General features: G+C 48.9%; 2 protein-coding genes and 1 long non-coding RNA gene across 3 annotated transcripts; 1 reads left to right on the top strand and 2 right to left on the bottom strand.

Annotated features, from left to right (window-relative positions):
* Positions 1–836: 836 nt before the first annotated feature.
* Positions 837–6,140, bottom strand: HEN2 (RNA helicase, ATP-dependent, SK12/DOB1 protein). The gene is made up of 16 exons (XM_078587526.1): positions 5,082–6,140; positions 4,695–5,009; positions 4,192–4,296; positions 4,032–4,100; positions 3,686–3,853; positions 3,503–3,574; positions 3,281–3,397; positions 2,766–2,990; positions 2,472–2,630; positions 2,263–2,352; positions 2,038–2,133; positions 1,793–1,946; positions 1,516–1,664; positions 1,351–1,446; positions 1,194–1,286; positions 837–1,125 (listed from the first exon to the last, which is right to left on the bottom strand). Exons 1-16 carry the CDS (start codon positions 6,090–6,092, stop codon positions 1,015–1,017), a joined length of 3,030 nt encoding a protein of 1,009 aa, XP_078443652.1. The 5' UTR covers positions 6,093–6,140; the 3' UTR covers positions 837–1,014.
* Positions 6,141–6,568: 428 nt separating this feature from the next.
* On the top strand, positions 6,569–13,215 carry LOC144713234 (uncharacterized). The gene is made up of 2 exons (XR_013583982.1): positions 6,569–6,682; positions 6,778–13,215. It is a non-coding gene; the product is annotated as an uncharacterized LOC144713234 (long non-coding RNA).
* Positions 6,647–10,709, bottom strand: LOC144713233 (auxin response factor 5-like). The gene is made up of 13 exons (XM_078587762.1): positions 10,533–10,709; positions 10,351–10,449; positions 10,210–10,266; positions 9,978–10,133; positions 9,809–9,893; positions 9,638–9,728; positions 9,404–9,568; positions 9,207–9,329; positions 9,051–9,126; positions 8,834–8,972; positions 7,333–8,729; positions 7,049–7,239; positions 6,647–6,963 (listed from the first exon to the last, which is right to left on the bottom strand). The coding sequence occupies exons 1-13, from the start codon at positions 10,707–10,709 to the stop codon at positions 6,759–6,761; spliced, it is 2,961 nt and encodes a 986-aa protein (XP_078443888.1). The 3' UTR covers positions 6,647–6,758.
* Positions 13,216–14,889: the final 1,674 nt, after the last annotated feature.

Below are 14,889 nucleotides of genomic sequence, written 5' to 3'. Positions count from 1 at the left end.
ACTAGATGCACCTAGGGTTTGTAGACTGACGACAAACAATTTGTTGTGACATGTGGAACGAGGCTTAACAGAATGTCATTCAGTCATCCATACAGTGCCTCCATTAGTTAATGTTTTAGGCCGCATGCTCTTGACAAAATGGATGGAGAACTAATGTAAAATAGAGTCATTGAATGAGAGCCAATCACAGAACAGAGCTGAAAGCAGGAAGGGTTTAAACCGTGTTCAGTATGGAGTTCAGGATGGATGACTGATGATGCATTGACTCTCATTTGGCTTCGCTCATCATCCATCCATGATCCATAATTATATTTCATTTCTAATTCTAGGAAATGTCATTCATATAAAATTTTGTTAAACAGAGCCCCTTGTATCTTTTATTTCACCATTTGAGTGACCTCTTTATGAGAATTAAGTCACTTAAACTTGGGCCGAGCCCGGGCCTAGTCTCGGGCCAACTCCAGGCCCAGGCTGGGCCTAAGCCCGCAAGTGTGAGTCATGGGTATTTAAACCCCAGACTCTGAGCACGAATTTGAAGTTGTCTTTTTTCTTTCTAAAACCCTAAATGCGGCAGCAGGCTTCTGGTGTGTTCTGCTCCTGCAGAGCTGACAATATTATCAATTCGTATTTTCATTGCTTTCGCCAAATAACTATATCAGCGTTTTATTTAAACAATAATCTCCTAGTGCTGCATTTTCAACATATGTCATGGTATCCAGGATGCCATTCTTCCATTCACTACATAGAACCACCATGCACTCGATTTTTTTCCATATGATAGCCTAAAAGTAAATAATTCCTGAAAAAATTGGCGGTGCAATGTCTAGAAGCATATGAACTTCAACATGCAAACACGATATCTTGTATGAGCAGAATTATCAAGAGTCAGATGGTTGTTCATCATATAATATCCCTGTAGAGGCCATATTTAATCCACTAGATGATACATTTGTGAATGAGGGTGTGGACTCAGAAAGAGACACTGATCGATGTATCAAAGTTGTAAGTGTTGGGTCAGAGATAGAGGGAGTTTGCAAACATGATACCTCGACGGAGACTCTCGCTGGCTCCTTGGAACTTCTTCTCAAGTTCAGCTTCACCGACGGCAAGTGCAGCAGCTTTAAGCTGACAGACAAACGGGTGAGAAACCATGAATAAACCATGTAACTGGGGAAGATCACTTCTCCAACTACCTGGTTCAGAAACTCGTCCAGCCGCCTCGCTAATCGTATCACACTCCCTTCAAAGATATCTGTCATTTCCATCACCTCCCCGAAGCTCGCACCCTAGAACAACGCAGAAGAAAGATGTTGACACACGCACACAAACACAGACACAAACAGGGCTGACCTTGGACCAGCAATAGATCACGTCCATGAGGTGTGGCCGCACGGTGGCTTCGACGTACTCCTCGATATTGACCTCCAGCTTACACTCGCGCTGAATCTGAAGAAGGTAAAGATAAAGATGAAGCCTCTGACAGTTAAGAACTGGAAATCATGGCGGCAAGCTCACCTCGGCAATTCTTCTTGCGCTTTCCTGAAGCTGACTGAGAGGCTTTGAGAGCTCGCTCCGCAGATGAATCCGCTCATTTGACTTGTCCCCAGGTATAAAGCAACTTGCCAATGCCGCCACTCGGTAACGATCCAAATCATTAAATGTTCCTGAAATATGTAGAAAAATAAGCTGCATATTCAGGAAGTTTGCTTTGACGCATCTGAACAATATTTCAATTTTTCCAAGAATCTATTTGGGTAGAATTATCAGGTGAGATTCATTGACTTGTGCTCACCGTTGAACATCAACTCTGTAACCAGGAGCTCATCTGCTGTGTCTATCAAGCAAGCAGCCCGGCCCTTCAGTTGGACGACTCCATCAGAATCAATGTGGCCAAGTTTCTTGAGAACCCGTGAACGATTCCTTAGTTCATCGCGGAACTTTTGTAACTGCAAAGCATGCAGGGATCAAGTCAGGTTTTTAATCAAAACAACCGTAAAAATCTTAAGAATGTTCGGAAGGCAAAAGAATGAGAGCCACCTGAGATTCTCTCATCGTTGACTTGAGTTGCTGAATCTCATGGCTAACCTCAGCTTTCCTCTGATACCACTTAAATTGCTGCTCGTTTTGCCCCATCTGCAAAATGAGGGCGTAGTTTTATTATATAGAAAAACAGGAAACTTATACAAGCGCGTTGGAAAAATAGGAGAAATATCAGGGAATTAGTAATTGATTGAGAAGTCAACAAGTCCATCAAGGTCGCACCTTACGCAGTGGATGCGTGAACAACTTCTTCTCAAGTTCCTCAATTTTCTTGACTGATTCTACAATCTCTGGCACCTCAATTCCCATTTCCTGAAACAGGAGGAAAACAATGAAAGGACAGTGTTTGAAAAGAACGCATACTAAATTCGTAAAATTTTAGTAAAATATCAGCAAATAGTCAGTGGCCTAAGAAAATTAACTTATCATACCGTGACTGGATTAACCCGAGGGAGGCCATGAGAGTAGTGTTTCTCCAGCTCTTGTACGGCAAGAAGTATACTTTGCCTGGCCTCTGGTGGCCTGAGATCAGCGGGAACAGCAATTCTTAGACTGCTAACCGCCGAAATTAAACCCAGAGGGACAGGAACCTGAAAAAAGAAAAATCGAAGGACTGAGATCATTCGGTAACAAAAAGCGAAAACTTGTTCATCAAGTCTATCTAGAAGAAGAAATATGGACGAACCATGACAAATGGCTGCTGACCAGAAGCTTGATGAACTCACCACGTGCATTTCTCCCTTCTCTCCTGGGTGAGGAGGGCAAGGCTTAGGCGTAGATCCATTTTCACTGACAATAGGCGCACAGTGCAACAGGGTGTCTACAATATATGAATTACTGCGTGCAGCCGCCAGTGCCGAAGGCAAACCCCCCGGTGGCGGCGGTGGCTTCTTCACGACGTTTATGACCACTCCCCAGCCCCAGTCAACAGCTCCATCACGAACCTTGACCTGAGTAATCCATCAGCGACAACCGAGAGGCAAATTAAGCAATGCTAAGTTTTCTCAAAATATCATTCGAGATCAAAATTACCATCAATATTTCTACGGTCAAAAAGATCGACTGACACTTTGGGACTTTTTATTACGAATTATAAACTTTCTGGGGCTCTCTTTGTAATTAAAGTGGTTGAACCTTATCAGGCAAGAAACAAAGAGGGAAAAACCGAGGAACAGATAATTTACTCCAGAAGTGTGAGCTTGAGGGAAAATAGAAAAAGGGAAGGAAAGAAAAAAATTACCAGCCTTCCAGTGCACAGAAATAGCAGGGCCCTTTCGGGTCTAGCAATTTCAGACATTATTTTCTTCTCCAGTTCAGCTATATCAAGCTCCAGCTTATGGTACTCAGAAAGCTCGGCCTACATAAGTAACCAGCCTTTCGCTTAGTCATAAGGGTCATTAGGGAAAAGAGATCAGGCAAACGACCAAACAGTCAGAGAGAATTTGAAGAGTGAAGGAAAAACCTCCCCAGACGAGTCAAGCAAAGCAGCTTCTTTTTCTAGATTCAAAATCTTTTGCCCCATACTTGGCAATGCCTAGTGCCAGAGGCGATAAAAAAATGAAAGTGAGGCATCAGATTAAGAGCTTCTGACATTGGAACGTCTCTTAACAAAAAAGTAATAAAAGAAGCAGAAGGAGAAAAACACCTTTTCGTATTGAAATTGATGAAAAGAATTCTTAATAACATGTTCGGCAGTAAACTGGCCTTCTGCGCGGCTCATCAAATTCAGAATCGTGTAATAGCTAAGTCTGAACGTGCTGACCAAAGGAGAAGGTTTCCCCAAAACCATGTCCTTGAGAACGTTCATTTCCATCTGTTATATGAGGGAGAAAAGTATTAATGTTATATTTGACAAAGCAATATACAACAGGTTCCCCAAATCATTAGTGATACTGTATGATATTTGCCCATTAACAAATGCTAGAAGATTTTCAACAAAATGAATTATGAAAACCACGCTCATTCATTAATAGGAAAAAATATATATATACCTTCTCATCAATCATTATGATACAAATGCCGCGTTCATCTTTGCCACGGCGACCAGCCCTCCCACTCATCTAATGAAGGTAGAAACAAGAAAAGTTTCAGTTGTCAAGTCGAATTAAAGGACTTACATAGAGGAAAATATATCAAGAGGTATCTGACTACCTGAATGTACTCCCCAGACCCGATGTAACGATGACTATCACCATCCCATTTTCTAACTGACGTGAACACGACTGTTTTAGCGGGCATATTAAGACCCATGGCAAACTGTTTGAGGAAAAAAGAAAGACTGAATCACATTTGAAATCAAAAGATCAATTTGTAGCAATTTTCTAGAAAAAATTGCTTCAAGTAATTGCGGCAAATAATTAAATTTGTTTATCCAATGCAAAATAATACATTTCACCAGAAAATAGAACTTTCACGTGAAAATTTACTTTTCTAGAACTCGTATTCAAATTTGAAGATTTTACAGGCCAAATAGTATTTCTAATCTAAGGCGAACTTCAAGCTTGAATAAAAGAGAAACGAGAATTAGCATGACGAAATCGATCGTATTTTGACAATGATGGATCAGCTGGATGAAAACAGTAAAAATGATTGTTTAAGACGAGCTAAATAAGGCAACAGATATCGGGAAAAAAGGCGGGAATCTATCAACTAACTGTTTCAGTAGCAAAGAGAGCCTTGACAAGCCCCTCCTGGAAGAGGAGTTCCACTACTTCCTTGATTATTGGAAGAAGCCCAGAGTGGTGAACAGCAATACCACGCTGAAGCAGCGGCAACATATACTCAATAGCAGGTAAGGATCTGTCCTCCTCATTCAAGACGAGAATTGCGTTACGAAAAACTTGTTCCACAGCATCCTTTTCATCTTGGCTGTTGAAGTCAAGCTTAGACATGGACATCGCGTGCTGCTCGCATTCCCTCCTACCAAAGCTAAAAATTATGACGGGCTGAAATTTCCGTTCCATAATCATCTGCAGAAAAAAAAATAAGAGTGACCCGACAATCGTGGAAAGGAAAACACAAATACAATTAGAAAACATTACCTTTACAATCTTGTAAATGTCGGATCCGGCATGAGCAGTTCCGCCTTTGGCAATCCTTCCAAATGCCTTCCCTCCGCTCCTTCCTCCGCTCATCTGGTTCTTCTGCTTAGAGAAAGTTTCCTGCAACTTGGCGTAGTTGTCCTCCTTAAACTGTTCATTTTCATCCACGACGAGATACAGCCCAGACCCACCCATGGGGAACACGTAATGCTGTAAAGGCGTGGGCCTAAAATCCGTATAAACAACATGGCACGGTTGTCTGTGCAAATTGCAAATCCACTCGGCAAACTCCGTGGCGTTCGACATGGTCGCAGAGAGAAACACCATCTTAATCGCCGGCGGGAGGAAGATGATACTCTCCTCCCAAACAACCCCTCTCTCTCGATCCTTCATGTAGTGAATCTCGTCGAAGATCACCCAGGCGACCTCCTTCAACACTTCGGAGCCCCGGTAGAGCATTCCACGAAGAATCTCCGTCGTCATGACCAGGCAGCTGGCGTTTGGGGAGAGAGTAACGTCACCAGTCATGAGCCCGACGTCGGAGAACTCCTGGCTGAGCTCTCTGTACTTCTGGTTGCTGAGTGCCTTCAAAGGGGATGTGTAGATGACGCGCTGCTTTTCGCGGAAGGAGAGGGCGATGGCGTACTCGGCAACGGCGGTCTTCCCCGCGGAGGTGTGCGCGGAGACGAGGACGGACTCGTTCCTCTCCAAGCAGGCCACGGAGATGCTCTGGAAGGGGTCGAGCTCGAAGGGGTAGGTCTTGGCCATGGCCCCGTTGAAGACGGGATTGTCCAGCGTGCCGTGGATGGCCTCGTCCTTGGCGGAGGCGAAACCCTTGGGCACCGCCACCTCGTGAACGCAGGTTCGGGAAGGGCCCCTCCGCTGCTGCTTCGCGGCGGACTCCTCCGCTGGCGGCGGCGGCGCAGCGGCGGCGATCGCCGCCGGCTTTACCTTCTCCGCCGTCTTCCTCTTGCTTCCTCTCTCGGACGTCTCCTCCCCGCCCTCCGCCATGGCCGTCGCGGAGCTTGCTCAAACCTCACTGCAAAAACCCTCCCCCAACGGGCTGTTCTACAAAACAGTCTGCGCGAACGGATGACGAGTTTTCATTCTCGTCATCCGTCTCCCAACTATAGGCCACACGTCATCTAAGAAGTTTACCTAAATAATTTTCAAATTAACGAGAAATCATGGAGAAGTATTTCTGTGGAAATGGTATGGACGACGCCACGTCACTCGTATTTTTGCGTCTCGTTCCGTCCGTAGCTAGGGCTGTTGTATAACAGTACACTGCAGTCTTTTGGGTGGCGGATGATGACGATCATACTAGAAAATATTTTTAAAATTAACGACTCATCATGGAGAAGAATTTCTGTGGGAATAATAGGATGACGCCGCGTCATCCATATTCTAACGTCTCGTTCCGTCCAAAGTCAATCACCCTCAACAACTCGCTGCATTTAAACTCGACGTTGTTCTTGACACAGAGAGAAAGAGAGAGGAAGCGGCGAGCTATGTCTCTTCACCGCGCATCGGCGGCGATAATTGATCAATCGGCGAGCGGATCGGAGCATCGAAGAGGAAAACCTAATCTACATCTCTAGGTACAAATTAGAACTAATCTAACACTGCGATGCTGTACAATTGCTGGAGGTAAGCGAGATGTTCTTCGTCTTGATCTCACTCGATTTGGGCGTAGGATGCCGGTGAAGGATCGGTGCTCTGGTCGCAGTGGTTTTCCCTCCACGCATTGCCGCCGTCGGAGCTGCTGCCCGCCTGGTTCGGAATTGCGCCGATCCCCGCCGCGATCTCGCCGCACAAGCTCATCTGCTGCACCTCCTGCGGCGACAGAATTCTAATGCTTCTCACGCATCTTACGAATTCTCTGCAGATTTAACGACGAGTATCGGATCAGAAGAGGAAGAACAGTTCGAAGAAGAATTACTAGTCTGTCGGTTCTATTTACTCACTCCCACGGATCGTCGCCGACAAGAAGGACGTCGTTCTCGTGGTCCACGTACACCAGCTTCCACCCTACTCTCTGTCGATCTTCCAGCTGGCCCTCAATGCTGAACATTCTCGCCAGATCCTGCTTCAGATCATCGTACCCCGCGTACCTGGCGATGTCGATTGACCTGCCAACCGCTCCGCGCTTGTACACCTGCGCACGGTTTCAGATCAAGAGGGAATCGTCACTACCGATAGAAGACGGGGAAGAATTGAAGAAGAGGGAGAACGATTGCTCGACGAGGACCTTGGTGTAGGTTCTCATTCTCTGGAGCTGGGGCTGATGATGGGTCCACGAGCACTTGTTCAACAAGCTGGAGCCCTCGTTCAAAGCGGATTCGATGGAGTTCAAGGCCATGTCTGGAACTCCAAAGGACTGGGAAACGATCGAGGAGGAGAGCTCGGCTTGGGTATCCTTGGAGTCGCTGAAGTTTGCTGCGACGGGGATGGGGAGGCCCTCGATGTTGACCCCAAAGAGAACGTTGTTTCTTGGGTCCGAAGACGAGCCAGGAACGTCCTCGCCATGATCGCCGTCTCTGAAGAAGAACAGCTGCTGCTGCTGCTGCTGCTGGTGTAGGTGGTGGTGACCGAAGGGAGGAGATGACGGTGAGAAGCTATGGTTGAATTGGACTTCGCCCGGTGGGGGGAAGGCCGCTGCCCCGGACGAAGTGACATCAAGATAATCCAAATTCGGTGGCGCCGCCGTCAACCCTGGCGGCGGAGCAAACACCGTCTGGCTCGGCTGCTGGAGCTTCCCCGCGGCGGAGGACAAGAGGGTGACGGCGGAGAGGGACACTCCGTCCGCCATCGCCGCCGCCACGCCATGCGGCGTCTTCCCGGAGACGGCGGCCGGCGCGAAGGCAGAGCAGTTGTTCGTCGAGGGGGAGGCAGAGCACGACGGCAATTCCTCGGTGAGCACAGACTGAGTTCCTCTGGAGGCTAAGACACCGCTGCCTGCCGCCGTGCGCGGGTTCACGGCGCGCGGCGCCGCCGGGGACTGCTGGAACTTGATCGGCTGCAGGTTGGGCAGCTGGGGAATGGCCTGGTCTAGAACCGGGGTCTTCTCTGGCTCCGCCACCTGACCCAGGAGTTGCTGCTGCGGCGCCGCCTGAAGCTGCTGCTGAAGCTTGTGAAGCAGTTGAAGGTGAATCTGCTGCTCTGTTAGCTGCCTCTGGTGATGAATCTGCGGTTGAATTCTGCTCTGAACCTGCTGTAAAAGTAGATTCGAGTGGTGATTATGAAGGAGGGTTTGCTGCGGGAGAAGGCTGCTCTGGACTAAAATTTGAGGAGGAAGAGCGCCGGTCTGGTTCTGGGTGAGCGGCGGCAGGGCTTCCCCGGGGACGAGCGGCTGCCTTTGTGGCTGGTTCAGTTGCACGGGGATGGAGCAGGACTGGTCTTGGGAAACGGGCTTAGAAGCTCCAAACTGTGCGCTCTGGTTCTGCAGGCTGAGTCGCTTGGAGATTTCCGAAAGGCTGCTGTTTTGAACGACGCGCCCGGCTAAGGATCGGAGGTAGTCGGGTTGTAACCCCGCGCTCTGGGCGCTCATCCACTGCATCAGAGCTTGCGGGTCCTTGATCCCGATCTCGTCTCCGAGCCAGGGCATGGCCCTCCTGAATAAACCCTCGATGTCCGTGAAATCATCATCTGCAGAAGAAACAGACAACAGACCAACAAAATAATCACCGATGGTGAGATCTGGGAAGCCGCAAGAAATGAATGGACAGATCATGGATGGAGCAATCAATCACCGGGCATGCCGGGGGGTCTGGGACGCTTGGATCTGAAGAAGGGAGGAGGGCAGATGAAGAACGGCGCTTGAACCGGCTCAATCTCCCAGGAAGAAACTCTGTTTCTCCTCTCACCAGGGGCAGACTCATCCCAGCCCACCTGCAACTCGCCAAGATCAATCACCATGGAAAACGAAGAAGAAAGGAAGCAAATAGACGTCGATTTCAGTGCTGAGACCTGCAGATTACGCCATCTGGAATTCTTCCACCTCGCTGGATCGAGGTCGTTCATGCCCGTAATCGTCCCCATATACCTGAAACATCAATCAAGACGGTCAAGAACAGATGAACAACGAGGGCAAGGCCATTATGATCGGATCGATTGTTTACCCACCTTCTTGTTCCCGACTCTTCGGTCTCGAACATCATCCGGAAGCGCATACCGAGGGAAAGCTGGCAGCCGTAGATCGCCTGGTTGAACTTGGCCAAGGGGATGACGAACTCCGACGGGCTCGCTCTGAGACCAAAGGAAGAACCGGTTCTTGAGAAAGGCTCCCTCCGCAAAGGAAGAAGATGAAGAGGAAGCTGTACCTTGGATTGTAGAACACCGTGAAGGGGCTCTGGTTGGCGTAAGCGTGGGCGGCGGCGGCCAGAATGCCGATCTGCATGCTGTCGTTGGACAGAACGGATGACGACAAGTTCGTCGGCTGCCTGCTCGCTCGCCGTATCCCCAACAACAGCTGCTGCTTCTCGTCCCTGCATTAACACAACAATTGAATTAAAGCCATGAAGAACTAGCCCCGATCGAAGAAGAAGACGGAGTACCTTATGAACAAGACGGAGTCCCCGGCGACGAGCCTCTTCCCACTGACGAACAAGCTCCATCCAGTGGTGAGCAAGTGGCGTTTGGGCTGCCCTGAGACACGATCAAGGAAAAGGCGAGGAGTTAGTTCGTTCAACAGAGAAGAAGAAGAACGCAAAACCCAGTTTCCTTACCGCGGTAGATATGGCGGAAAGTCCAGACGTTGTCGTGGAGGTCCTTCACCTGGAGTTCTTGAGCCGGCGGCTGCATCGAAAAGTCCTGGCGGAAGAGAAGAAGATGATGATCATGAACACGATCATGAAGATGATGATGATGATAATCAGGTGGAGTTGGGCGACGTACCAAGGGAGGAAAGATCTTCTCCGCGGCCCGGCGAGGCACAGAGAAACCTCCATGAGTGCTGGTGTCGCTGGCGGTTAAGGTCTTGCAGAAGAACTCCGTCTGCGGAGTATTCAACTTGAGCGAAGACTCCGCGCCGAGGAATGCCTCCTTATCGCCCTGGGAGAAGAGGATCTGCTATCTTAGCCAATAAAAATCGGTGCCAAAAGAGATTGCATTGGTTCTAAGTTCTGACGGTATTCGCAGGCTGAAGAGTCATCTGCGCGTAGACCTCATCCGTCTCCGGGTCCGCCTGCGAAGACGAAGAACAACCCCAAAACAGTCAGCAATCGAACGATGGCAGACGAAAATAGCGATTCGGGGAAGAAGGGGCTACGTGAAGGGTGACGCTGTGAAGCACGCAGGTGATTTTCCATGGCAGATTGGGGTAGCTCGGAATCTGCGCGTCAGCGTCTTTCTGCAGAGTAGCGGCCACCTGAAACGAGAGCCTAAATCCGTCAAAGGAAGAAGAAGAAGAAGAAGAAGAAGAAGAAGAAGAGGAAGGAGGGGTTCGGTGACCTGTTCGCTGTGGCCCTGAGGGAAGTAGACGACGAGGCTACCCACGGGGGGGAGGTTGACGAGAGGGCCGGCGCAGGCGTACCATAGCTCGGGGTTGATGCTCCTCCGCTCGCCGGCGCCGGCGGGGCTCGACGCCGCGCCAGGCGGCGCGGCGGCGGAGCTCGCGGCGACCTTCATCGTCCCAACGCCGTCGGCGAATCAGAAGCCCCCACCCATCGCCAAAGGGAAAGAATCAATAGCCTGGGCGCCGTCGAAGGCCCGCCTCCGCCGTGCGCGGCGGCGGCGGCAGAAGCAGAGAGCGGCGGAGCCTGTGCGCGGCAGACAAGGACCGCCGACCCTGGTCGGACTCTGACCGCAGCTGTCCGCCCACTGCCCGGCCGTGACCAGATTAAAGACTACAGAGACCCAGCGACTGTCCCCCAACAGTGTCCCCTATTCCCCCCCTAGAGCCACCGCCGCCTGCGCTCTAAGGCTTTGCCAGAGAAGAGAGAAAAATCAAGTCAAAGGAGTTTCTTCCAAGAGGGGAAGGGAGGGGGGCATCAAATCATGTCCTTTCCACGCCCTGGGAATGTCCGGTTAGCTCTGCCCCGCACTAACTCCTCCCTCGGGCCTAGGCTACGGCAGAGCGCCGCCCAACTCCGGCGCCGGCGCCGCCGCCCCGGTCTGGATTTTCCCTTAAAGGCCTCCCCTTTCCCGCAAAGGCCCCCGTCTTGAATTCAATGCGAGAGAGACGGGCCGCCACTTCGATGGCGTCCGGCTCCGGGGAACCCCGGCCCCGGCACGTGCGGGCTCTCCTCCCCCCCCCGCCGCCGCTCGTGCGGGCTGTTTGGCGGCGATTCCCGGCGATCCAGGATTCCCGCTGCCACAGCCGCCGCCGAGTCGGCGGCGATTCCCTGGATCTGCGGCGGCGTGTCTCCGGCCTCGGGCTCCGCGCGCCGCCGTAGGCTACCGGGCTAGGCCGGCGGCCTCCCGATGCTCGACACGTCAGCTAGTATTACCTCCCGGGACAAGTCAACGGCATCGCGGGCAACCGATCGGTGTCCGCCACGGCATCGACCCACGTTAAATGCGTGGCTTGCCACTTTGTTGTTCTGGCCGTCGGATCTTTGGCGGACGGTGGAGATCGATCGGGGGGCCCTTGATGGGAGACGGGTCGTGTCGGCGGACAGAGACGGGGGGAAACCTACGGTGGCAGAAAAGTCAGGGTGGTTGACTTGGGACAAGAGGGTGGACCGGCTTAGTCGATTCCATAATTCCATGCAGCGCAGATGAAGATCCGCCCGAGCGCAGCCGGCACTGCACTTGGGGCCGCGTCATCCGCATGAAGGAGAGAAGAGTCTCTCTCTCTCTCTCTCTCTCTCTCTCTCTCTCTCTCTCTCTCTCTCTCTCTCGCTCGCCCTCTCTCTCGCTCGCCCTCTCTCTTGCGTCTAACTCTCTCTCTGTCGCCATCTCTTCTGTCTCTCTCTCCATCTCTCTCGCCCGCTCGCCATCTCTTTTGCGTCTCTGTAACTCTCTCTCTCTCTCTTCATCGCCATATCTTCTGTCTCTCTCTCCAACTCTTTCTATCTCTCTCTTTATCGTCATCGGCTGGGTCTCTATCTCTCCCGCCATCTCTTCCGGATCTCTCTCTCGTCATCTCTTCTGGGTGTCTCTTTCTATCGCCATCTCTTCTGGATTTCTCTTTCTAACTCTCTTTACCTATATTGCCATCTCTTCTGGATCTCGCTCTCTCAAACTATCTGTCTCTCTCTCTATCGCCATCTCTTTTGGGTCTCTCTCCGTCTCTCTCTCTAGCTCTATCACCATCTCTTTTGGGTCTCTCTCTCTCCGTCTCTCTCTCTAGCTCTATCACCATCTCTTTTGGGTCTCTCTCTCTCTAAATTTCTCTCTCGGTCTCGTGCACTCTTTCTCTCTCTGACTCTCTATCACCGTCTCTTTTGGGTCTTCTCTCTAACTTTTTCCCTCTCTCTGAGAAGAGTCTCCGTCTCTTTTGGGTCTCTCTCTAATTCTCTATCGCCGTCTCTTTTGGGTCTCTCTCTAATTCTCTATCGCCGTCTCTTTTGGGTCTCTCTCTAATTCTCTATCGCCGTCTCTTTTGGGTCTCTCTCCAACTCTCTCTCTCTCAGACTCTCCCTCTCTAACTCTTTATCGCCCATTTCTTATGGGTCTCTCTCATTCTGTTCGATCTTTCTCTTAATGTCTACTTTCTTTCTGCCAATCTCGCTCTTATTCACTCTCAATTTCTCTCTCTCAATCTGTCCCGTTATTCTTTTCCAATCTTTCTTCTTATCTCTCTCAGTCAGTCTCTCTCCAATCTCCATATCATTCTCTTAATAGATCTCTCCTCACCTCTCTCGCTCTCGATCTGTGTCTGTCCATCTCGATATCTTCCGATCTCTCAGTCTGTCTCTCGCTCTCTCTATCTCTTCTTATCTCTCACTCATTCTCGCAATCTCTGGCGGAAAACTCCTTAAATCTCTCACAGTGTCTCCCTTAGTATCTCTTTAAGTCTCGTCAAACATCAAAATCTCAATCACTCCTTAATCAGATGGCCCAAGAAGCAAGACGTAAAATTTCATCCAGAGATTCGCGAGGTCCTTGTGAATTTGAAAACCCCCTTGTATTATTGTTTCAGAGAACCCTTGTCTTGGAGAGAGGACCTCAAAGGGTGCCACTTATTCTCTTTCCAGTCTCTTTCGGGTATTTGAATTTATGTAGTATAATCCTAGTCGCCATGGAGGAAAAAGACGTAGGATACACCCACTAAATCACCCTCTCATTACCACATTGTGGACCAACCCCCACATGTTTTCAAGGTGGGATCTTTAATATTGGTTGTGACGCCTAGAACAGTACTGAAAAGACGGGAGAATCGTAGATAGAAGAGATACGAGAGAGAGAGAGAGGGAAGAGCATGACTTTGTATTTGCAATGGATACCTTACAATTCAGCAGAATATATAGATCAAAATCTACAGCATGACCGTTCCGTCACGTTTTGTAGTTTCCTCAATTGAATTGTTCCTTATTTTTGAACTTTTTTACTTGTCTGTTTTCTTATTGATTCTTTCATTGACTCTTCGTATATAATTGTAGGGGCCTGTGTCTTGCTTCTATTGAGTATGAGTTAAATCTTATCTGATTGGTCCTTTCTGTGTGCATCATACTTCTATTGGGTGTGAGTTACGTTATATTTGATGGGCAGCCGCCCGGATCAAGCGGTCAGAAGGTTGTGGGCCTGTGTCCTATTCCATTCTTTTGGCCCCTTCAGTTGAGCTTGCTGCGGGAAGGAATCGTTTGTTCTCTAAGAGTACTTCCAATAATACCCATATGAACCTGGAGATCATCTACCAGTTCTGGCTCTCTACCTGAGGATAATAAAAAATTAGAAGTACAATTATGAGCTTCACGTCTACATTAAGGAAGAAATACATGATGATGCATTGATTGTTGATGAAATATTGTACGACGCGAAACTACTACGAAGTCCTAATGCACACTGGCTTCTAATATTTACTGATGTTGCGATGGTAACCCCACCTGAAATAGGATTAACACATCTTATTGACTTTATTTGTGTAGAAGCTAATATGTGGATTCGATTTGTAATATGGAGTCAAATGGGAGAAAAGAGAAGCACAGGCTGCACCGGAACCAATAGAGGAGGCCCCAGTCGCAATAAGACCCAGGATCAAACAAGTTAGGTAGCCACAAGTTAGTCAAATAGCACACCCTTTGGTGGATCTGAACCAAATTAGGATCTGGAATGCGTTTCCTAGGCCGACGGTAAGCTTGAACATGGATCTAACAATAGTATGAACTCACTTTGGGCCTCAATTAAACAAGCACCGATCTAGAGGCGATTTTCTCCATTCGAATGCACTAAATAACGACTTTCTGTCATTTGTGTGAACCGTCTTGCATCATTTTACTTATCAACTTCCTAATCTCACCTTAGATTTCCCTTCAACATAATGTATATTTGAACATTTAAGGAGAAGGGAGAAGTATAAATGAAGAATAATCTTTAAATATTATCACGAATGAGAATGAGAAGAAAGTCCCTTGTCATGACAGAAATATTGGAGAATAGACTACACCCTTATCCTTGCCATATCAAAAAGGGATCATTTAAAGCATGTGACATTTGCAAGTTGGCCTGTTGCTCATCCTCAACTAAAGTGGTCACATGGGCATTTTGTGGCACTACCCACAAGCTTAATTAATTTCAAGGTGAAAAGTTTTCATCTAGCACACTCTCGTAAATGCTCTCATCCTAGACTTGTATCATCCTCTTAAACAATGCTTCACAGTCTCTTAGTGTAATCTACACAAACTTAACATGCATGTCTACAAAT

This window comes from Wolffia australiana, chromosome 15 (assembly GCF_029677425.1).
Source record: "Wolffia australiana isolate 7733 chromosome 15, ASM2967742v1".
Taxonomy (NCBI): domain Eukaryota; kingdom Viridiplantae; phylum Streptophyta; class Magnoliopsida; order Alismatales; family Araceae; genus Wolffia; species Wolffia australiana.
Note: the sequence above shows the minus strand (reverse complement) of the source record. Positions and strands in the feature narration are given on the sequence as shown.